The 22,710-nt window shown below is 43.0% G+C and overlaps 1 protein-coding gene across 1 annotated transcript; it reads right to left on the bottom strand.

Moving 5' to 3' along the window:
- Positions 1–5,117: 5,117 nt before the first annotated feature.
- Positions 5,118–22,444, bottom strand: ATP6V1B2 (ATPase H+ transporting V1 subunit B2). Its single transcript, XM_067543834.1, has 14 exons — positions 22,289–22,444; positions 16,066–16,121; positions 15,045–15,143; positions 14,230–14,323; positions 14,024–14,101; positions 12,871–13,010; positions 12,320–12,421; positions 11,574–11,671; positions 10,948–11,071; positions 10,038–10,188; positions 8,482–8,564; positions 7,911–8,015; positions 7,090–7,219; positions 5,118–6,965 (listed from the first exon to the last, which is right to left on the bottom strand). The coding sequence occupies exons 1-14, from the start codon at positions 22,419–22,421 to the stop codon at positions 6,823–6,825; spliced, it is 1,536 nt and encodes a 511-aa protein (XP_067399935.1). The 5' UTR covers positions 22,422–22,444; the 3' UTR covers positions 5,118–6,822.
- Between the last annotated feature and the right edge of the window lie 266 nt (positions 22,445–22,710).

The following is a 22,710-nucleotide window of genomic DNA, read 5'->3' as shown; positions in this document are numbered from 1 at the left end:
CCCCATTCTGCAGATTTGAGGGCAGGTGCCTCGCTCCGAGACAGAGTCCTTCTGCTTTGTGGATGTTTGCTTGGCCTTGGTCCCAGGCAGGGCAGCTGCTGCCGGTTTTTAGCAATCCCTTCTCTCAGCCTGACGGGTGTTTGAAATCCTTTTTGCCTGAGGTCACTACTGGAGTTTGGACCCTCAGCCGTAATTGATGTTTCCAGACCAAGAAAAAGCCCCTGGATGCATGCAAGTCAGGTTTGCAGTGCTGCCATAACGTAACGCTGTTAGTAAAGTGCCTTCGTTAGCAGACTTTCCTTCAAGTAGAGCAGGGGTTTTCAACCTTTTTTACAAACTGTACCCCTACGCTCTCAAGGTTTCACCTGAAGTACCCCTTCATGGTTTTCTTTCTACCTGATGTTACCACGGTTGCAACAAAAGGCATAATGGCCTTGTGTAATAATACATTCAAGACCATTTTCTATTTTATTTCTTTTACTTTTGCACTTCTGAGTCTTCTTGCGCAGGGCCGTCCCTAGAGGGGTGTGGGCCCCTCGCCCGGCTCCAGTGGCATGCCCTGGGTCTCCGGCACCCAGGGGCCAAGCCTGCAGGGCAGGAGGGGTCCCTGGCTCCCAAAAGATGGCGCTGCCCCCCAGCTGCCTGGGGGGGAGGAGAGGGAGTGGTGTCTGTACCTGCTGGGAGGTGGAAACATGGTGTCTGTACCTGCTAGGAGGTGGGAACATGCTGTTTACCTCCTCCTGTGCAGGGCAGCAGAGCCGACTCTGGATGGGCTCCACAGCCTCCTCCTGCACTTACCCACCATGTGGCGCCTGGCTCTGGCCAGGCTCCGCCACCCCCCCATGCACTTACCCACCGCCCCCCACAGGGTGCCTGGCTGTGCCTGGGCTCTGCCGCCCCCGCCCTCTGCACTTACCTGGACAGGACGGCCTCACCCTCTCAGCACCTGGGGACCCCCTCAGTAGGCAACTGCCCACCTCCTCCCCAGTCCTGTTGCGTACCCCCTGTGGAGCGCTGAAGTACCCCCCAGGGATACGCATACCCCAGTTGAAAACCTCTGAAGTAGATTGTGGTTAAGGCCCTGGACTAGAACTCAGGAGACTCGTGTTCCGTTCCCGGTTCTGCTGTAAACTTCCCCTCAGCTCTGCTCTGAAGCCATCTCTCAATCATGATGTTTTGGACCCTGACTTATGATTGCGGAAGGATGGACGTGTGCAGTACTGCTGCCTGCAGAACATGGGGAAAGGCCTGATTCCAAAGGTATTTACGCTCCTTTCATTGAAGACTATGGAAGCTAGGAGCCTAAACAGCTTTGAGGATCTGGGCCCTAATCTCCCCACCTGTACAATACAACTTCCTTCCTGCCCATCCTTCGTCTGTCTCGACTCTCTGGGGCAGTGGCTGTCTCTTACTCTGTGTATATGCAGCGCCTGGCACGATGGAACTCAATTTCAGGGTACAGGAAATGTGTGGCAGAGCGGGGGATTGACTCCAGACTTCTTAGACGCAAGCCAGGGCTTCAGCCACAAGACCATCCCCTCCCACTTTCCATCAAAGGCTCACAAGATACCTTACAGAAGTGGGTAACATTGTTTTCATTTTGCCGATGGGGAAACTGAGGCACATAGGCATGACGTTAACAACAGTCACCCACTGAGTCAGTGAGTGAGCTAGGAATATAGAACCCTCTCTACCGGCTCTTGGTTCCCTTCTCTGCTATGCATCTTGACTTCCATTTTTTCTACTCCTCCTCCTCCTTCTTTGAGAACAGCAGTGAATGAATGTTACTCTCTACAAGGTGTGCCTGGAAAAGGTATATCCAGGACTGGCAATGCAATAATACATTCCATTTTCCTAGTGATAAACGGACTGTGAACTTTCTCTCCCAGGACAAAGCACATTTTCCAAGAATTGGTTTGAACATTTAAAAAAAAAATAAATAAAAAAACCCAATCAACTAACTCCTTCATTTGCTTCAAGGCCTTGCTGTACTCCTGTACCTCAGCTGTTTGATGAGGAGGAGAGGAGACCTAAAGCAGTCTTGGGTTTTATTAAGCAAGCAAAAGGAAGCTTTGTTTACAGGAGATGCATCTGTCACAGCAGCATTACAGAAGGTGGGGAAACTCGGTGCACTGCACTTAAAAAGTGAGCTGTAATGCAAGGACAAAACACAGGTTATCTCCTCCTTGTTTAGGGTGTATAAACACAGCCTCAAAGGGTTTTTTAAAATCCTTGGTTTCTACATGCGGAATGTTAGAATGTGAGTTTCTGTATCCCCACCCCAGGGTGGGGGAAATCTCTGGGAGAGCTCTAATCCTAGGGCCCATGCGTCTCACACCTTGGTGGTCAGTTTCACTGTGCGAGTTCCTGTTTTGATGTGTTCTTTCCATTGTATTTCGCTCCTGGTCTCTCAGGCCAGTTTGACATTAGCACAGTTTGCTGGTAAAAGCATCATAAGCTATATTGGCAAAAGTATTTTCATGGTGAAGTAAGCCATGTCTGTCTACACTATAAGGGTTTGAAATCAGGTTTCAGCTAAATAGCTATACTGGCAAACCCTTTCTAGAATTCTTAAAGAACTCCCCCATGGAGAAAAACCAGGCGCCCTTGTAGCAGGCATGCAGGGCTGTTTGAAAAATGAAATCTTTTGTTGGGAAAAAAAAATGTTAAATAAAAATAATGAAACCTGAAAAAAATGTTTAAGTTTTTAAATTTTAAAACTTACATTTTTAATTTGTTACTTTTTTGATGAAAACCCAAATGGATTTCCACACATGGGTTTTTATGGTTTTTTGGTGAAAGGTTGAATTTTGTCCAAAACTTCATTTTGACAAACACACATGCCCCCACCCCGTGACCAGCTCTAGTTTGTAGATCAATCAGCCTTTTCCATGTAACTACCAGTCCTTACAAAAGTTGGATGATCCAGGCTGCATCTATACTCAACAGTGGGATCATTTTAACTGTAAAGTGATATAACTCCCCCTCCCAGACCTGAAGAAGAGCTCTGGGGACACAAACCCTTGCCTCTTTCACCAGCAGACGTTTGGTCCAGTAAAAGATATTCTCACCCATCTTGTCTCTCTCCTGTCCTGGGACCAACATGGCTACCACACTACAAACAATTTATGGCACTATAACATGCCCAACTAGGGAGGAAAAAGCTAAACCTGTATAATTAGATCCACATTTGGGGTTATACCCATCTACCAATGTCCATATAAAAAATAAAATCACACCCTTAACAATTATACTGGTACAAAAACTGTCTAGACCAGGCCCCAATCACAGTAGCCTTGGGCTGTGGCGTAGGGCCCATGGAAAAATCCCTTATACTGAAGCTTTAAGGTCAGTGTGCGCCTCTTTCCTTTTTTAGTGTATTTTTAACACATGCTTTCCTGGCCTTTTCTAGTGCAAACTACCACTTGTGATGCAGAGTCGCTGGTGCCATGCTATCCCACCCTTCCTGAAAACTGGCTGCAGCCGAGACAGCAGCTCATCCTTCCCACCCCTTTTGCCTAGTTGACCCACTAAGCCAGTTTATGGCCATTCAAATGCTAATGCTGTTTTATAGGCTACATCACCCTAGCCATGAGGCAAGATGAGAAGTGGCCTGAAGGGAGGATGAATCACCCTCTCTCCAATCACCCACCAAGACAGGAAAGGAGCAGTGGCACATCCTTCCCAAACTTTGCCCCCCCCAGCAGAAAGTGTTAATGCTAATGACCCAGGCACATTGGCACTTCACCAAATCCTGTCAACACAATTCATTATCAGACTCATCTGTGGAGTGAGGTCACAACAGGTGGGGTTTTTCCCTCCTCCAGGGGCAGGTTTGTATGGATTATGGGGCAAGTATACAAGCTTAATTCCACTCTATGGCCTTCCCTATGCTTTTCCCTTGAAGTTTCCCCACTGTCAACAGCAACCATGGGAACACTATGGCAGACAGAGCACAGGTAGCTCCTTCTGTTTCACCCACCCCACCATGGGCACTACAGTAATACCCCCACCAGTGCAAATACTGGGGGAAAGGCCAGAGACAAGCTTATGTGCAAGCAGACAAACAAGCACCATCCTTTACCTCTTGTTAATACAGCAGCAGAGAGCCCTGTAGACAGGTAACAGAAGACACCTGCCATACAAATTTTAGTAGCAACCGCAGTCATCGGCCAGGACCTCATGGTGCTCAGCCCTGCACATAGAATAGAAGACTAGCCACGTAATTTTTCCCTCTTACCAAAGCAGGTTTTGTTGGGATATTGCAATTGGAAGAAAGCTCAGTGGTTGCTGCCCGCTAGTCCTTGCCCTTTCCCCCCAGTAAGATGCTGTAAGGAACCCAGCACCATAGTATAGGCTTATCAGATGTTCTGCAATTATTTTCCATTCTCAAACAAAACAGTCAGTTCAAAAACACTCTGCATGTTGGTACTAAAGCAAATTCACTGACCTTACAATGTTATATCCCTTTGGGGGAAATGGCAGCAAGAAGAGATTTGGCCAAGGCCACGTAGAAAGATCCAGGAATAGAACAAGCGTCTGCTTTACTCCCATTACTCTCCCCTTACCATAAAACCAGCCTCACTCTTCCTACTTTTCCAGTTTGTTACAGAAACTGGGAGATGGGCTCATGGCTTTAGGACAGTACTGAGCCACTACAGCTAATCCTGGCAAGCATTGGAGATGTGTAAGTTGTACACTTCAGACTAACTGTCCCCAGGATCATTGTCTAAGTTTCAATGGCCACTGTTTCATGTTTGAAGAATTAAAGATTTAGTCCCAGGATTAATTTCCTTTAGGTGCAGAGGTAATTTTTGCCAATACCTATTTATGCACCAGAACCACCACAGTAACAGTAGTTGGGAAACTAAGCAGAGATGTGCATGATCATGTCTTGTAAAAATTGCCTGCAAGTGTGAGGAAGATTTGCTACCGTTTTACCAGGAGGTCTCAAGTTTGGTAGTGTAGTTTATCCAGTGGATGTGCATGTAAAATGGTTTCACTGGATCTAGGAGATGAGGATGGACTCCTGCAGTCTTTTCCAAATGACTTTGAAAATTAAACATGCCTCAGGAAAGCCCAAGCAAAACATCTTTTCATTACAGAGCCACTGAGACTTCATTTCTTCAACATTTATTTTTCATATTTAACTTATTTAGATATCACATTTTCTACATTAAAATATCATGCTAAACCTTTCCATCCTCCCAACCCCAAGAAAAATAGAATTGACAACTAAGATGGAATGCACTAAAGAAATTGCTATTGCACCAAGTTACAGAGACCAAACAACAGAAAGTTAAACCTGCATAGGAGAGAGCTGCAGTGCAACATCAGGGTTAAGCTGAAGTCAGAACATTCAGCACCGTTCAAACCATGTTGCACCTCTGAGTTTAATACACACCTAGGAAGGTGCTAACATGGTTTGCAACTCACGCATAGATAGGCAAAAGAACTTGAACTGACCAGATTAGCCTGGAAATGAAAAGCAGACAAATAACCAATTCTAAACCCTCTCTGCAATGGGCTTTGAACCCTATTTAAACTAATTCCAAACATGGAGTTACTGACCGGGTTAGGAATGTTTTGGAAACACTGAACTGTTTGGCCTGATCTAAACTGGCTAGCCAAATCCATGTCTGAAGTGTGATTTAAACCAAGAGTTAAAACATGGTTTAAAGCCCAATGTAAGCCAGAGAATGATTTAAAACAGAATTCAAAATATCCTTTCATTCATGCCAACAAGAGTTGCCTTCTGCCCCTCTGCATCATTTAGTACAAGACTTCTAAATTACAAAATTAATTGGGGCCCACCTACACTACCAATACAACTGTATCTGGAGGACCTGGTATAATACGGTTGTCTCCCATAACGGGATAACAGTTCAGTTTTGTAATCAGGAGAGTTTGAAGTTTTGGAGTTTAGTGTTTGCGTGATTTGGGGCAGCACTGGGCTTTAGTTGCTTTTCGTATTTGTGACTTCTATATTTCAGGGAGTGGAATGGCTGGAGTTAAGTTTTCTGCTTCTCTACCTTTTTCAAGGGGGAAGTTAAACAGGTTGATTGACTCACTAGTGTAAGTGAAGGACAAAAATCTATGATCTTCATAGAGAGACCTACTGCTTTGGATCTCTGAAGAGGTAGCAATCTTGCTGTGCTACTTGGAAAGCATTAGTTGTGCAAAACTTGCAACTTCATAGATGCATAACTCTGGGGACAGCAGCAAAATGATCAAGGATCCCCCAGCTCTAATTAAAGCCAATAGTGAATTGTATTCTGGTACTCAGATGCACACTGCTATGTAGACAACTTTCCTCTAGCTCGTCTGTCCATCAATCATAATAGCAGGTCAGCACAGAGTGCCATCTGTTCGAAGCAACAGCACAGCAGTGGCACATGATCAGACTAAAAACAGATGCTCTGGGCAAGAGGGGGGCTACCATTTGCTCCTTGGCTCCTAGATAACTAGTTATATTTGTTCCTGGTTTGGAGACCAAGTGCAGCTCCTGGTAATCCCTCTCCTGAAATGATTTAAAGGAAGTCAGTCTAGAAGACATAATTAGAGTAACTACAGTTACATACATTTACAAAGATAGGTGACCTCGAAGCTTCTTCCCCTCAGGCATTTTACCGAAACCACTGAAGATCCAGCCTTTGGAAAAAGATATTTTAAACCCTTATCAGTTTAACACGTCAGGAACACTGGCACCAACATGTCACTTATTCTTGGTTTTAATTACAGGAGTGACAAGTAAACACCAACACACAAAAGAGTAAAATGAACAGCCTTTCACAGGGTACAGAGCTAGAGATGAAGCTGTGGCTAGTGCTTTGCGGTGGAGTCTCGAGGGTAGAACTCTGCCAGGGTGCTCTGAGGAATTCGCTTTAGCATCTCTTTGGGGAAGATTCGCAGAAGCTGCCAGCCAATGTCCAGGGTCTCGTAAACAGTGCGATTTTCATAAGGACCTGAAGAGGGAAGAAACTAAATTATGGGAACAGCCCAGCGGGTCAATGTCATAGACAAGATCTGGTCACTCCAGGCCTAACATGGTCTTGCGCAGTATGTTCCATATGTTTTAGATATACTTACCCTGAGCAATGAAGTTCCTTTCAAACTTCTGCAGAAACTCCAGATAAAGAAGATCATCTGAGGTAAGCGCTTCCTCACCAACTACAGCCTTCATAGCTTGCACATCCTTTCCAATAGCATAACAAGCATACTAGAAGGGAGGGGAACAAACAGGGGAGAAAGTAAGATCATGAGGTGTTTGACCTCTGTTACAAGGAGTTATGGGGATTTTTAATACAGTGTCATTAGTGTACTGGGTGAATAGGACGACAGAATTTGGGGCTTTTATTCCAGAGTCTTCATGAGGAGGGGTGGGGAGGAAAGAAACAGCACGACATTGCTCAGATACTGCAGTGTTTGGTGCGGTGTAAGAATCTGAATAGAGAGGTAATAGAGTATGTTACTTAAGGAACAAAAACTTAAGTTGACTGGCTGTTTATAAAACATTTGTTGGATAATTCAACACTTTGCAAAACATACAGTTAACAAGGCGGTTGGCGTGGAAGGGTAAGAGAGCTGCATTTGGCAGAACAAGCCTAGAAAGAACTCCAGACTATTTACTGGTATACTTTTAAGAGCCCACATGTGGTTCATGCACAAAGCCCCACAACTGAAAAGGGCTTGTAATAGCACCAAATGGGAGGAGTGGTCACTTATAAAACAGATCTGTACAAGGGCTCTTATCCATGAACTACAGCAGAATCTCAAATTTAAGGTATCAGCATCAAATTGCTTCAGATTTGAAAGTGCTAGTCATGTATGATCCTTTCCAGGGTGATTAACGAAAGCTGCAAAAGTTTATGTACAGCTCAATACAGATTCCACATAAAGGTCATGCATACCAGCTGGTTGGACACATCTGAATGGTCCTTCCTGGTCATACCCTCTCCAATAGCAGACTTCATCAGTCGAGACAAGGAGGGTAACACATTAATAGGTGGGTAAATCTTTGGGAGGAGAAAAGAAGTTAATGAATAGCACTGAAAAAAGCATGTGGAAGCTCAGCGTTACTGGGCAGTTACATGAAAAAGTGCCTACATGGCAAGAAGTTTTCTTCTTACACATACCCTACAATATGTTCACAGTATAGAGACTTAAGAGAAAGTTCGTGGCATTCACACCACTGTTCAGAAAGCCAGTAGCTTTGCAGGACTTTGCTTTTAGAAGCAGTGCATTGCTTTTAGACTTTCACTCGTCAATCTATGCCATCTTCTCCACCAGAGAGAGATGCCCAGTTTTAAAGATGCTGAGGATCTGCAATTTCAACCAAAGCAGTAGAATACAAGTCCTCCTTGTATATATAACATAATATCTTTTGTCAGAAGAACCAGCCAATAGAGAATGTAGGCTAAAACTAACTTTACAAACTTAGCATGTAAGATTGCTCAGAGTGTTCAATGGTGTGGTACCTACCTGTCTGTTGTGCAGCTGCCTATCCACATAGATCTGCCCCTCAGTAATGTATCCAGTTAAGTCAGGGATCGGATGAGTAATATCTGCAAGAGGAAGTGGTTTATGTTAATTTTCAGACTGCTTTTTATATCCATTCCAGCCAAAGCCACACTGATGTGTCAGCTTTATAAAAATATATCTGACCAGCATATTTTACTTAAATAACATAATCTAGGGTAATTAGTGTGCCCTCTAAAATGCCTTCAAGCTAACTAGAGAGAAGTCTCAAATACTGCACATAAAACAGAGGATGATAAAACAGAGCAGTGCAGTCCCAACTAGATAGAAATACATCCATTAAGAAAAGGGACCAAAGGACTTGATAAAAGCTGTCAACAGGGTTGTTAAACCAGTGTAAAGGGCATTCTAAAATCCTAGGCAGCACTGCCATTCCACTCCATTACTGGAAACCATGCAATGCATTATTACACAGGCAGTTTGTTCTGCAAGTCATCTTGAAATTGGTAGTTATCCAATTGCCTGAACACATCTGCAGTTGCTTTATCACACAAAACATTGGAAGGGAAAGTCATCTCACCTTTGTGCTTCACTGCCCATTTGATATGTGGTGCAATACTTCATACCTCTCCAGGGAGAGGAGAGCTGTGAAGTATTTTGTATGCAAGATGCTACACAAGCGCAATTTTTTTTTTCAAAGCTCTGAGGCAATCCACAGCCCTTAATACATTATCTTCCTACCTGGTTCTGGATGATGCCTAAATTAGAGTACTTCTAACTTTGAAATACATCTCCTGAGCCAGACGGGATTTGGACTGACCATATATAAGCACTAGAGACATAAGGTAGGTGAAGTAATATCTTGTCGTGGACCAACTTCTATTGGTTAAAGACAAGCTTTTCAGCTTACACAGAGCTCTTCTTCAAGTCTTCAGGAGCTCTCAAACTCACATAAGCTCAAAAGCTTGTCTCTTTCAAGAACAGAAATTAGTCCAGGACAAAATATTACCACAGACCTTGCATCTCTAATATCCTGGGACCAACACAGCTACAATTCTGAAAACAGATGAGCACCTCAGGTGTATGACAGATATGGTTCCTTTGAGACGATGTTATATGGTGCACATAAAGATGGACACGTTGTATTGTTAAGGTGCAGCTTCTCTCTTCTTGGCCGACATTAAGTTGCAGATCTTTATCCAAAGGAGAAATGCTTGCTTTGGATTGTCTAGAGGCGCTCCAGTACCATTAAGGATTAAGAGCAGGCTGGACAGACACTTGTCAGGGGTAAATGTTTGGTCCTGCCTTTAGTGCAGGGGACCTGACTAGCAGACCTCTCTACGGCCCTTCCAGTCCTACGATTCTACAATTAAACCTAGCAATTCCAGCTTCCTGACTGGTATTAATCAGGCATCATGCAAGTATCCCGAATCAGCCAATGGGAATGCACACAGCAGTAGTGCTAAAACATTCAAGAACGACATGAGAAGTGATGTTACATGCCCATACATCAAAAGCAGATCATCTACTCACAGGGAAAACCAGCAGCCAGGACTCACCATCATTAGGCATGGTAAGAATAGGAATTTGAGTAATGGAGCCATTCCTGCCTTCCACACGCCCAGCTCGTTCATATATAGTGGCCAAATCGGTGTACATGTAACCAGGGAAGCCACGTCGGCCTGGCACTTCCTCTCTAGCTGCTGAAACCTGCAGGCAATCCAGGTAGAGTTACTCAAAACTCATAACTGAGAGTTCAGGCACAGCCCTACAACAAAGCCGCCATCACATCCAATGAAATTATAATCATGACTAACAGGACCTGCCACACGGTGGTGCCAAAATACAGCTACTCAAATCCTCTACAAGAGAGCACCCACAAGTCAGGCATGTAGATCATTCCCTGTGTACAACAGGGTTCCTGTAATGCTGATCAGAAATTGACGGCAAAGTTAACAAGGAACTGCTGAATCAATCTCCACTACAAATGAATTCTATATACAGGCAGACAAGCCAATTTTGCAGTGCTTTATGACACAGCTCTGGCTAGTCTCAGAAGCCTGAGAAATACAGCAAGAAGCTTAACCTTGCATGCAAAGTAAGTAAGTAATTTTTACATGATTTCCAACGCTAAGCAACAGGATCAACTGGTATTGAAATGGGAGATTTCTGTGCACTATTATTTCTGACAGAGCCAACTTTACATTTGTCTGGTTTAACATGGCATGTGGAAAGTCAGCTGTATGCACTATCCATCCCTGGCTATAGACTAACTTGTATGGAATAACTTAAAACCTGACAGGCTAGCTTTTTTTAATGGAGTATGTATCCTTCTCAAAAGGGACTGAAGAATATCTAGAGATTTGCTGAGTAAGTTCCTCATTCATTTTATGCTCCCATTAGATCTCAGCCTTTTTTGCAGGGTGCCTAACATGCAGACCCATCTATCTGCTATAAAGGAATGAGTACCTCTCGCAGAGCTTCAGCATAGGAGCTCATATCCGTCAGGATGACCAGTACGTGCTTCTCACATTGATAGGCCAAGAACTCTGCTGTGGTTAGCGCTAGTCGAGGTGTGATAATACGCTCAATGCTGAAAGAACAGAATGGCGTATTCAACACTGCCCAATACTTTGAGGGTACATTGCATACATTAAACAGCACAACTCAAAAGTAAGAGGAAAAAGGTTAGGAGCTCTGTGAAACCTACTCAATATACTAATCAGAATGCACACAACTAGCATCCAGCTCTGTAGGATCTCAGAGTGTCACTCAAGTAAGATATTTGACAAGCCAGTAATGTGGCTTCTTTTAAGGACAATGGAACAGACTGCCTCAGGAGGTTGCGGAAGCTTCTTCACTGGAGGTTTTCAAAGGGAGGCTGGAGAGCCATCCATCTTGGATGGTATAGACACAACAAATCCTGCATCTTGACAGGGGGTTAGGCTAGCCAACCACTATGGTCCCTTCTGACTTTACGATTCTAAGGTTCTCAGAGCTAGTTTCCAACAGCTTTTGGACACCATATTGACTTTTTCCAGTGCACCATTTCTCTACATTTCTGGCTGGGAAAGACAACCATTTTACCTACTTACGTTGGATCATTGGCCAAGTTCAAAAACAGACACACATTGTCCATGGAGCCATTTTCCTCAAAGTCAGATTTGAAGAACCGAGCCGTTTCCATGTTCACCTAAACCACAATATTAAGTAGTCATTTACAAACAGGGAGTGCTTAAATTCCCATTTTATAATGCAAGTTATTTAAAAGATTGGTTCAGAACTGGTGCAAGCAGTTAGTACCTATGCTACCAGCTCCTGCTTTCAGAATGGGATAATGCAATGACCCTACAAAAGAAATGCACAATATGTTAAGAATCAGGGTGTTTAGATTTCTCAGAGGCATGGCCTGCTATGGACAGCAACAAAATGTCCTGGTACATTAAAGTTTCCCCTTCAGTTCTGGCAGGGTTTGAATCTGGGCAACATACACAGTTAATTATGTTTTTATAAATGCAGTGCTTGGGATCCTTTAAAACGTTCTCCTCTTGTTCCAATTACAACGGAATCACCTATTCTTTCAGATACCATTCTACCCCATGAGGCATCCTCCAGCCAGACTTTAATAGGTAGATTCATCGGCTTGGCTAATACTATTGCTTTTATATAAGCTATAGTAGAGACAGACCTAAAATGTGACAAGCGCCTCTAAAAAATTACGTTCTCAATTCCAGTGAAATGGCAAACTGAATTGATTGCTCAGTCTTAGTCAGTACTCCAAGACAGCAGTATTGGAAACCAAAACCACTTTTGTGAGTGATCTGAGCACAATGGTACTTACACCCATAGCAGCAAACACAATGGCAAAGTTCTCTTCACTGTAGTCCATCACATCTTTGGATTTCTTCACTAAGCCAGCCTGGCGACAGATCTGAGCTGCAATCTGAGAGGAGAGGAAAAGGAGTTGCGTAGGTCTACTGCAGTAAGTTGCACATTTGTTTATGTACTGTACAGACTAGACTGTGGGAATAGATCACTTTTTGACAAGGATAAATACAAATGGCCTCCCAGATCTTTGCCCTGAGGCCAAAAGCAAGAGAAAACGGACGGAAGAAAACTAGTGCTCGAGTTGGAAGATTATGAGCCTGGTGCTATATATAGCATGGTATCTAGCCAATCAATATTTGATAAGCAGCATCTTAAGAAGGCAGGACTTTTCATTGTGTGTTAATTTGCGTATATTTTACACACATCACACGAATACTCCACCTCTCCCCCCTTGTAATATCACATAGCTCATTTATTTTACATTCTTGGCACTGCAGAACTGAATCTTTTCAGCAGCTAGTTTTTCCCCCCCCAAGGCTCTCAGAGCTCCATTAAAGCACCTACCTCATTATGGGGCAAACCAGCAGCAGAGAATATGGGAATTTTCTGTCCCCTGGCAATGCTGTTCATGCCATCTATAGCAGAAATGCCAGTCTGAATCATCTCTTCCGGGTAGATTCGACACTGAGGATTGATTGGTTGACCTATTGTATTTTCACAGAGAAACTACCACATTATTCATCTGTGCATTGTTAATGTTAGATCAGTAAAGGTTTCAAGGCAAGATTTCAAAATTAGGCTACAAAAAATGCACTGCTTTTAGAACTGCAAACCTTTTAGTTCACTTTAGTTAGACACTTCTGGTTCAAGTTAGAGATTAGCCCATTGCTTTTTTTATTTATTTTTTTAGTGGTCAGGAGATCATTTATCAATTTGGCATTTTATATGCATGCAGACAAAAAGGATAGATAGTGTCATCCTACTCCTTGGAAGGAAATTAACACTATCTTTAGGGGAAGGTTACCACAATCCTGTTATAATTAACACTATCAAACCACTTGTAACCAAAGCACTCTCCCTAATTAAGGACTGCCATTCATTAGTGTAGGAAAAAAACAGACCAGGGTTCCACATGCCCTGTAAGCCCATCTTAACAGTTTAAGAACAAATTCTTGATAAGTTACTAGGCCTAAAATCATGTAGATGGGTGTACAAAGAACCATCACTTCATTTGCAGAGGCTTCTGAAAAATGGCTTGTCACTGCATTTTGTGCAGAGTATATCATGGAATTAGAGTCAATAGTCAGCCTCTTGCTCCCTGCCAGAAGTGGGTACCATGAATAGTTTTTGAACTAGATGTTCAAACTGCAAGGACACCTACTTCATTTATGTTTATCCAGATTCAGAGCACCTCCAATCTTCTCTCAGCTTTAGCCAATTGATAGATTAACCAGATTGTCTCAAACCTTCTGGTTTGAGAAGGGATGTATAGAGGTTCTCTCCCTTTGTCATCTCACTTTCTTCTGTTTCTCTCGTGTTACTAGTGATATACTCAATAAAGTACTAAATGTTCTTCAGCAAGCCACTGTTTTTATTTATGCCACCAATTAGCACTCATATGTTCACTTACAAGCCTGTCACTAAGATTATTCAGAAGCAGAAAGCAAGATTCATGCTACCCAGAAACCAAAACATATTTAAAAAAAAAAAAACATACCCATAATGTCTAGGTAATCTTCAGCCAAGACAATGGGACCTCTGTCAATAGGTTTTCCTGATCCATTAAATACACGACCTGCAAAAAACAGTAACAGGATGATGATTATATCACCAGGACTTTAGTTACTTAGTTGTTTTTCCATCTGAAGTATTACTACATGAAAATATATCTGTTCAATCCAAAGACCAAGATTTAGTACATACCAAGCATATCCTCAGATACTGGGGTTCGGAGAATATCCCCAGTAAATTCACAAGATGTTTTCTTAGCATCAATACCCGAAGTTCCCTCAAATACCTGCAATATACCAGAAAACAACAGCGGAAAGGGGTAAGTGCTCCTTTAGCATAGGTAGATAAAGACATTGCACCAAAAGTTATAGCAAAGACTGGATGGAGATACACAGGTCAGTGATTCTCTAATACAACAAACAATGGATTAACCAACTAGCAGCAAAAGCAAGATAGACCTGTGTTATATAGGAATTATTTCTAAGACCATTTAGATTGTTCATTTATATAGATGAGTTAAGAAAGCACCACTGTATAAAAAGGTATTTTACATATGACCTGTAAAAGAAGTTAGCCAAGAATGCCAGGGGCTATCAGGGATCATTTCTGTAAAATTTAATATAATTTTCCTACACAGTATTGCTCTTCAGCTAAATTGGATTACAGTGGTAACTATTAACAGGTGCTTTGAGAACTACACACAGATATGTCTCAAATACATCAAAGCTTTACAATGGATCTACACTGTAGTAGTACATATTGTACAGAGGAGATGGAGTATGATTCTTCTCATGTCTATAAGACCCTACTCTGATCAGAAAACATTTTCCTTAATTTTTAAAGAAAAGGAAAAACCGAATGTTACTCAGATACACCCACCGATTATTTCAAAGTGTTTTTGCATTTACACTATGTTTTGACTCAAGAAAGTTATATTAAGTTAGAGACTTTAGATTTGCCATAGCCCAGAGTGATGCGTAAGGAAAAATATTCTGTCCCTAGCTTACCTGAACAACAGCTTTGGCGCCACTGACTTCTAGAACCTGCCCACTTCTCTTTGTGCCATCAGGAAGTGTCAAGTGGACAATCTCTGCATACCTAGGAAACTAATGCAGAAAAAACTTGGTAAGAGAGGGGGGAAAAAGTTAAAATCCACAAATCACTTACCACAATATCCACAACAGATCTTGAGACACAAAGCTACTGTATCTTTTACAGAGTTCACAGTCAAAGGCAAACTCCAAAGCAGTTAAGGTTTGCTGACAAAAATGTAGCTGTTTTTATGATGAGTTGCTTTATCTGAGTGGTAGATTTAGCAAACTGGCTAGGAAAAATAAAACTTGTCTAAAGACAGCCTGAAACTATTCTCTTGCGAAGACTCATAGTAGTCTCAAACGTATTTGATGCCATATGCCACTAGTCAAGAATAACAGAGAGCCATGTTAATGAAAAGCCAAGAACTCTAGCAAGGGAAAATTGGAGTTTATCTATCACAAGCAACACCAATAAACGCCCGACCACCCATGTAACAAATATCCCTTCCAACCTAACTCCCCCCAAGTATTTGATAAGCATATGCTAAAATCTGAAATTGTTTCATTTTGTTCCTGTATCCAATAGCATGTACCAAGAACTTCACAAGATTTGAATCATTAACATTAATTAGAGTTTGATAAAAATTAATATGCATTAGAGTTTAGACTGTTCAAACTGTAGCATCTGTTTCTCCACTTCTCTTCAAATGTAGAAGTATGAACAGCACTACTGCAGAATTATATTCCTTTCCATTTCATCCTCAGGACATTCTTTCCAATCAGGTTGCCTGACAGCCTGTCCCAGTCTCCTGAAGCTGTCTGGTGGCAAGTTTTGGCATTTATCTGAGTGTTTGGAATATAAACAAGACCTTTGTGTTTAAACTAGATCACAGGACCCATGGAATGCAGAGCTAAAGACTACTCAAATGTGTGTCTATATCAGCTTTCCTGTATCATCTCCCTGAAAAGAAGACTTAATTAGAGTAATTTTTACCTTCACTTGATCCAAGATTACCAGTGGACCATTAACTCCGGATACAGTTTTATATGCTGAAATATATAAAAAGTGCAAGTCAGACAACATTCAAAAGCGGCATAAGAATTCTATGCTGAATAAGTGGCAGAACACCTTCTTTGCAAACTCTGGGGTCCAATCTCCTCTGAATCTATGCTACCTTCCATATGTAGTGGGAGCTATGTGTACAGAACAGCAAGTACCAACTCCTGGTGCTGTAACCAGCACTCTTATTTGAGTCTCTACTTGGTCAATACCCTCAAGTGGTGTTACAGAATGCTGTAGCATTGGAGAGGCCACTTGTGACCAGAGAAGAGCCATGAGTTCAGTGATGTAAACCTACATGATATGGGCAAGTTTTAACATAGAAAACTATCCAGATTCCCTGTTATTTCCATCATATACAGTTCAGTTGACTACCTATCTTAAACTGATGTGTAATGGTGCTGGGTGCAGAGGAATAACTGCCATTTTAACCCATTAGAAAGATAATCCATGTGATGCATGCCAACATTTTATAAACTAGGAAAAGTTTCTAACAGATGAGAAGTTCTATACAATTAATTGCAAAATCTTCAGAAAGTCACTGATAGCAGCTTTTGAAGTATAGGATAATGACAGCAGTAACTCAGTGTGTGTTAGCTTTTTGACAGAGATCATAGCAACAAGTTAATACTTTATGCCACTATCTCAAAACTCATCAACTAAGAGTCATCTTTAGGAAGAGCAATACTGTATCCTGCTTACTGATGTCAAAAACTAAATGTAATGCAGATTTTTTGGGGGTGTAATTTATACTTGGATGTAAATAGATGAGGAATCTCATTTGCTCATAAACTGCTGATCCTCACAGCACCTAGAATGCATTTGGGAAACATTTTCCAGCACACAGTGCAGGCTGCTGCTGAAAGGGACACTTTCCACACTATCCAAAGAGAAGCACAGAAGCTAAGGGACTGCATCATGAAAGATTATGTTTCACTTCAGTCAAAAGCCAGGAAAATTACATAGTATTGACCACAACGCATATAAGCTGCATTTTCTCAAGTCTTTGAGGAGTAGAAACATGCACAGATGCCTAAAGCTAATGTTTTAAACAAAACAAAGAGGGCGGGTCTACAATAAAAATGCTGCATCAGAGAAGCTGCACCATTATAGAGGTAGTGCTTAAGTGAAGATGCGCCTACATGGACGGCAGAGAGTTCTCCTGTCAGCTTAGTTAATCCACTAAAAAGCAGTAACTATGTCAACAGGAGAAGCACTGAGCAATGTAGTTATACCGATATAGTTCTGTAGTGTACACCTGGCCAAAGTCTCAGGCATAACTAAGGGTTATGAAGCAAAGATCTTCAAGATCAATTTAAGTGTGATTCTGACTCACTGGATCACAGGAATTATAGAAAGATCCCATTTTGTCTTGGGTGCTCTCCCACCCTCCTGGTTGATGGTAGGTCAAAAATGTTTCTTAAATTCCCTTAAGTGGGTGGCAGCCTCACCATGCTTTGGTTTTCTGGGTCTTCCTTTTTTAAAAAGCTACACTTTTCAACTTTCCAAATGTCTCCCAATTTTGGAGTGCACTTTGTGACTATTTACTAGCCATAAGCTTTCCCATAAGATCTTCAGAATCAAGAGAGCAAGCTGGGCCCCCAGGGTAGCTTCACTAAAAAGCAGATTTTTGTAGCGTTCTTGTAAAAGATCCCTCTAAGCCCATCACTGTAGATTAAGTATGAGAGCTATTAAATCATGCACCCGGATCTAAATAGTCTAACTGCTACCATTATACAGTACAAGTCCTTCAGTTCTTTACATTTATAATGCAAGCTATGAAGAATACAGAATGGCTCTTACACTATTCAAAGGAAAATAAACCACAATAAATCAAGTTAATTGCACCCAACCCTACAATGTGGTGCCACTGGAATCAGTTTTGAAGTGGCTACTCTGTAGTCTGTGTTCTTGGTTGGCCTGTATGAAAAAGGATTGAGATTAGTACTACATGCCCACAGAGACAGGCTCCTTCTCATTTTAGGAATTAAACCTGGTTTGATTTGCTAATCTCTCGACACTTCCTACAGCAATTCTTGCATAGCTGCAGAAAAATCTGCTTTGGAGGAAAAAGTGGCCAGCCTGAGACAACTCTGTTTAAAATAAAGAGCTCACTCCCCTGAAGAACACCAGTTAAAGTAATGTTGCTACTCCTGAGCATTCCTTCACACCAGTGGGTACTAAATATTTACTCATGGGACTGTGGCAGGAGGTGATCCCAATAGTTTACAGGACTGGTTTTATTATTCATCCTGTAATTGTTGCATCGTTGTGGTAGGAAGACATTACTATTAAATGTCTAGAATATAACTTTGCAGACACTGACAATATGAACAGACCTTCCAGTCATGATTAGTTATTCCACTAGAATCCCTGTTACTCTCAAAGGGTGTAACCAGCGTCCTGAATATAAATTCAGCCTCACTTGATCTGTGAATACAGGAAGTGTTTGAGAGCCACAAGGCTCTACCAGGGTCACAAGAGAAGAGTAAGCAAGAGAGTGATCATTAATCAGTTACCCTGGGGGGAAAAATGATGAGCAAGTTGAGCTATTTCTAGATTGGGAAAACAGACTAATATGACCAAGAAAAATCATTACCAGAAGCTATCCGTCTTAGGGAAAGATAAATCCAATTTGGACACAAACAGTCTATGAAGATGTAGGAAGACAGTTTAGGCCAAACAATGTGTGTTAGTAAACACTGAAAGATGTGTATCTAAATCATCATGTTTTATGTATTATGTCAACAGTGTGATATTTACAATGGTAACAAAGGTAACAATAGTTTGCTGGTGAACAATCATCATAGTATAAACTTGAATGATTTTAATCTGGAAATGTCAAAAATCAGATACTATACTGCATCAGCAGGTTCTAGGTGCCATTCTATCACATTTGGTTAGTTATGATTTTAGATAAACATTAAAGCTGGAGAGAAGAAGAAGTCTAGCCTTGTATCTTTTTTACTTACAAGAAAACATGTCATGTGCCCCAAGTTTTGGCACTTTGGGTTTCTCTGAACTGGACACTTTTCATTCTTGTTATGATACTAGAACTGTTCAGTGTTTGTACCCAATATGAATGGCACTTGAAAAAAAATCAGGGCGAGGGTGCAGCCAGACATTTGCAAAAACAGGACAGAACTATATTGAGCAACATTACATTTTAACATGTGACAGTCTTGTCAGCACTTCTTCACTGATCCAGGGTGAAGAGCTCACTTCCTAGCCTTGTCCACCAGTGAGATTCTAGAGGCAGTTTTATTATATTGAAAAGCATTATCAAATCTTTTGGTATCACAAGCAGCTTGGCAGGCTGACTCAAAATCTCTTTTCAATATTATTTTAGCCACTCCAATGATGAAGTGGGTCACAATCAAATCTCAGTGTAATATTTTACATATATAAACATCCTGCTAACTCAAGGGGTCTCCGAGTGTTACAAGCTTTGGAATTTTTTACATATACATAGCCACCTATGAGGTGGAAGGCAGACAGCAAGTGTCCAGCAACAGAGGAAAGGTCACTCTGGAAAAAAGAGCTGGAACAAATCCACACTTATACATGACCATGGATCTTTATTGTCATGCACAGCAGACATGCACTTAATTTTTAAAGGGCTCATCCAAGAAAGCCATTAAACTGCATGCAACTCTACCTTAAAGACAGAGAGCTAAGGTGACCAAGTTCAAACCCCAGGAAGTAGAACAGGTGTTCCAAACCTCATGCTCAAACCACTAAACTACCCCATCTGGCTGCCTTCTGGGCTTATGTCCTGTTCCCTCTGCTTTTTGATCAAGATGTTTTTGTATGACTTTTTGGGTCCAGAGTTACTGATCTGGACTTCAAACTTCATTAAAATATTCAAAGAAAGCAAAGGCAAAGAGGCTACTTGGCTACACAGTCTGAGAAAATTCATGCTTCTTAAGTATACAAGTTCTTTCACAGAGTTAATCATACAACTTCAACTGAGCTAACTTAGAGGTCTAGTAAGAACACTGCTCCAATCAGTTTTGGCCTTCTTCATACCCACACTGCAGTAAAGGATTTAGAGCTGTGAAAGAACTGCCTATTAGAATCACTGTACTTCCCCTTTCTCAACTTTCACAATTACAACAGTTTTAATGTACAAAATCACACCCCTCCCTTTTATCACCTCACATGGTTTACAGTAAAATGTCCAGCTTCTGCCAGAAAACTGATCTGTATCACCGAGGGGAATACAAAATAGTGGATAACTAGCAACTAGATGTATCCAAAATCTGACTTGTCTGCACAAAATTAAATCACCCATTATGTTAAAGAAACTCCAGCTCCTGTACCTTACCTCCAGCTGGTTATGATGAGATTTCAGCTACAGAACCGCTAGGAGCACAAGTTTCATGAAATGGACTACTTACCGGATCTCTTGAGAGATTCACCTTGCTACATTTCAGTGCTTCATGCAACAGAACCTAAGAAGTTAGTGATAACTAATACTGCTATGAGATCGCATCTACTTCCATCCCCAGCCCCTTTCACACACAGCCTAAAAAGCCAATGACTGACCTTTACAACCTTTTCTAGTGCACACTCAGATTCAGGAGACAGTTGTCAGTTTGTCCTCTCCTCTTGGAAGCACATACATTTCCAAATGAGAGAAAGTAGGCCCCTCTGAAATGTTTTGTAACAGTCATATATGCCCACCTCCACCCAAATATCCTTTCTTCAATTTAGATTTAGGATTTTACTGTAGAGTTAGGATAAAGAAATCACTCTGAAATCTAAAGACAACTGCAGTCATGACTGCCTATCAAGTTATATAACACCTGCTCCAGACCACATTTAACACTTGTACATATTTGTTAAGAGCCCTTTATTGCATGACATCTTGTGTATCTATTTAGTCAATTTCACTCCCCCATTAATCTGCAGTGTAATCATATGACCCTGACATGAAATAGTCAACTCATAGAAAGAGAAATATTTCACAATCCCTTCTTGTCCTTTACTCAAGTAAAAACCAGGACAATACATACTCCATAATACCACTTCTGGTCACACCACTTTAAATAAAAACAATATCCACTATCTGTCTGTAATAGAACCCTTTCTGTTGAAATGCGAAACTGAAATTTGTCAGCAGCTATATTCTACAGAGGGAATACTGCTGGCGTGGATAACACTGCATAATCCCTATTGATGCTACTTCAAGGGGTTTTGCCTAGTAAATATAGCCAACCATGTGATCTTTTCCAATAGCCTCTCCATCTCACAATTTCATTTGTGATTCATCCATGTCCAGGGTGTCATGTAGTAATATTACAGGGAAAAGCCATTACCCGTGTAAATAAGACAGATTAAGTGACCTGACTTTCCTAATTGCTTAGGTGGAGTAAGTGCTCTGTCCCCAATAAGGCAATCTGTACAGCCTTATCAGAGACAGTCTGGGGAAGTCAACTACTACACGTATAAACACCCGAAGGTGGTAATCTATGGGGGGGCTGCACCTCCAATCCAGTTCATGCACCCAGCTTCTGACTGTTTTATTCCTACTTCACGGAGATCCAGACCTTGGAACTAAGACAGCAAGTGCAGGCTCCATGACAGGGACCTACCCCGGAGCCCAGCTGGTCTCTTTCCCCCCATTGACACCCTGGCCCAAGACACGGGGGCGGGGAGAAGAGCAGGGCCAGATGGCAGGGCAGGAGAAGGCTTGGAAGCGCTGGGGCCAGCGGGCACAGACAGGGGCGAGGGCGGTGAGCGTGGCCTGGGTGCAGCGACAGACAGAGCAGAGGCAGGGGCAGTGCAGCACCTACAGGCACTGGGGGGGGGGGGGGGGGAGCTAGTGGCTGAGAAGGGGGGGCTCTGCTCTGCACAGCCGGGCGGGGGGCTCAGGCCTGGCCCGTGGCTGTCTCTGCCTGGGATGGAAGGGGCACTAGCCACCAAAGCTTGGCTACACGGGTCAGGGGGGCACCAGGCCCAGCCCCTCCTCCCCCGGGGGGTGCGGCGGGGACCCCCGGCCTAGCCCCTCCTCCCATCCGGGGGATGCGGCGGGGACCCCCCCCATCTCCTGTGGCCAGCCTCTGTCCCCCGGGGGGTGCGGCGGGGACCCCCCCCCCATCTCCTGTGCCCCCCCGGCCCAGCCCCTGCGGTGTCCCCGCGGCCCGGCACTCACTGAGCCGGGGCTGGGAGAGGTAGTCCCGGGTGAGCGCCGCCGCCTGCTCCCGTGCGGCGGCGTGGCCGCTGCTGCCGCCGCCCAGCTCGGACACGGCCCCGTTCACCATCCCGCGGATCGCCCGCAGCGCCATCTTGTCCGCCTCTGAGCAAGCGAGCCGGGCCCGCAGCGCTCCTGCGCAGGCGCAGATATACCTTCTGCCCCCCGCCCACCGCCGTGCGTCGCCGCCGTGCGCGCCCCCGAGACCCGGAACTGGCGGGGAGGGGGGGGGAGGCGCGCGGCCGCCATGGGCCAGGAGCTAGCCAGGGTGCTAGGGAAGGGGCAGAGAGGAAGGAAAAGGGTGGGGAGGAAAAACTCACCAGAATGATGAATGAAAAACCCACCAGTTCTGTGGTGGGGCTGGAAACCAGCATGTGTGCTGA

The sequence above is a fragment of the Emydura macquarii genome, unplaced genomic scaffold (assembly GCF_026122565.2).
Source record: "Emydura macquarii macquarii isolate MOO-44397 ecotype Brisbane River unplaced genomic scaffold, CSIRO-AGI_Emac_v2 contig_113, whole genome shotgun sequence".
NCBI lineage: Eukaryota > Metazoa > Chordata > Testudines > Chelidae > Emydura > Emydura macquarii.
This window is presented reverse-complemented; position numbering and strand designations above follow the sequence as displayed.

Excerpts from the sequence above, each read along its gene's own strand:
- ATP6V1B2 (XM_067543834.1), bottom strand. The coding sequence starts at position 22,421 with ATGGCGCTGCGGGCGATCCGCGGGATGGTGAACGGGGCCGTGTCCGAG. Across the intron at positions 14,102-14,229 it reads AGTATCTGAGGATATGCTTG|GTCGTGTATTTAATGGATCA; the intron begins GTATGTACTAAA and ends TGTTTTTTGCAG. Across the intron at positions 6,966-7,089 it reads AAGGAACTTCATTGCTCAGG|GTCCTTATGAAAATCGCACT; the intron begins GTAAGTATATCT and ends TTCCCTCTTCAG.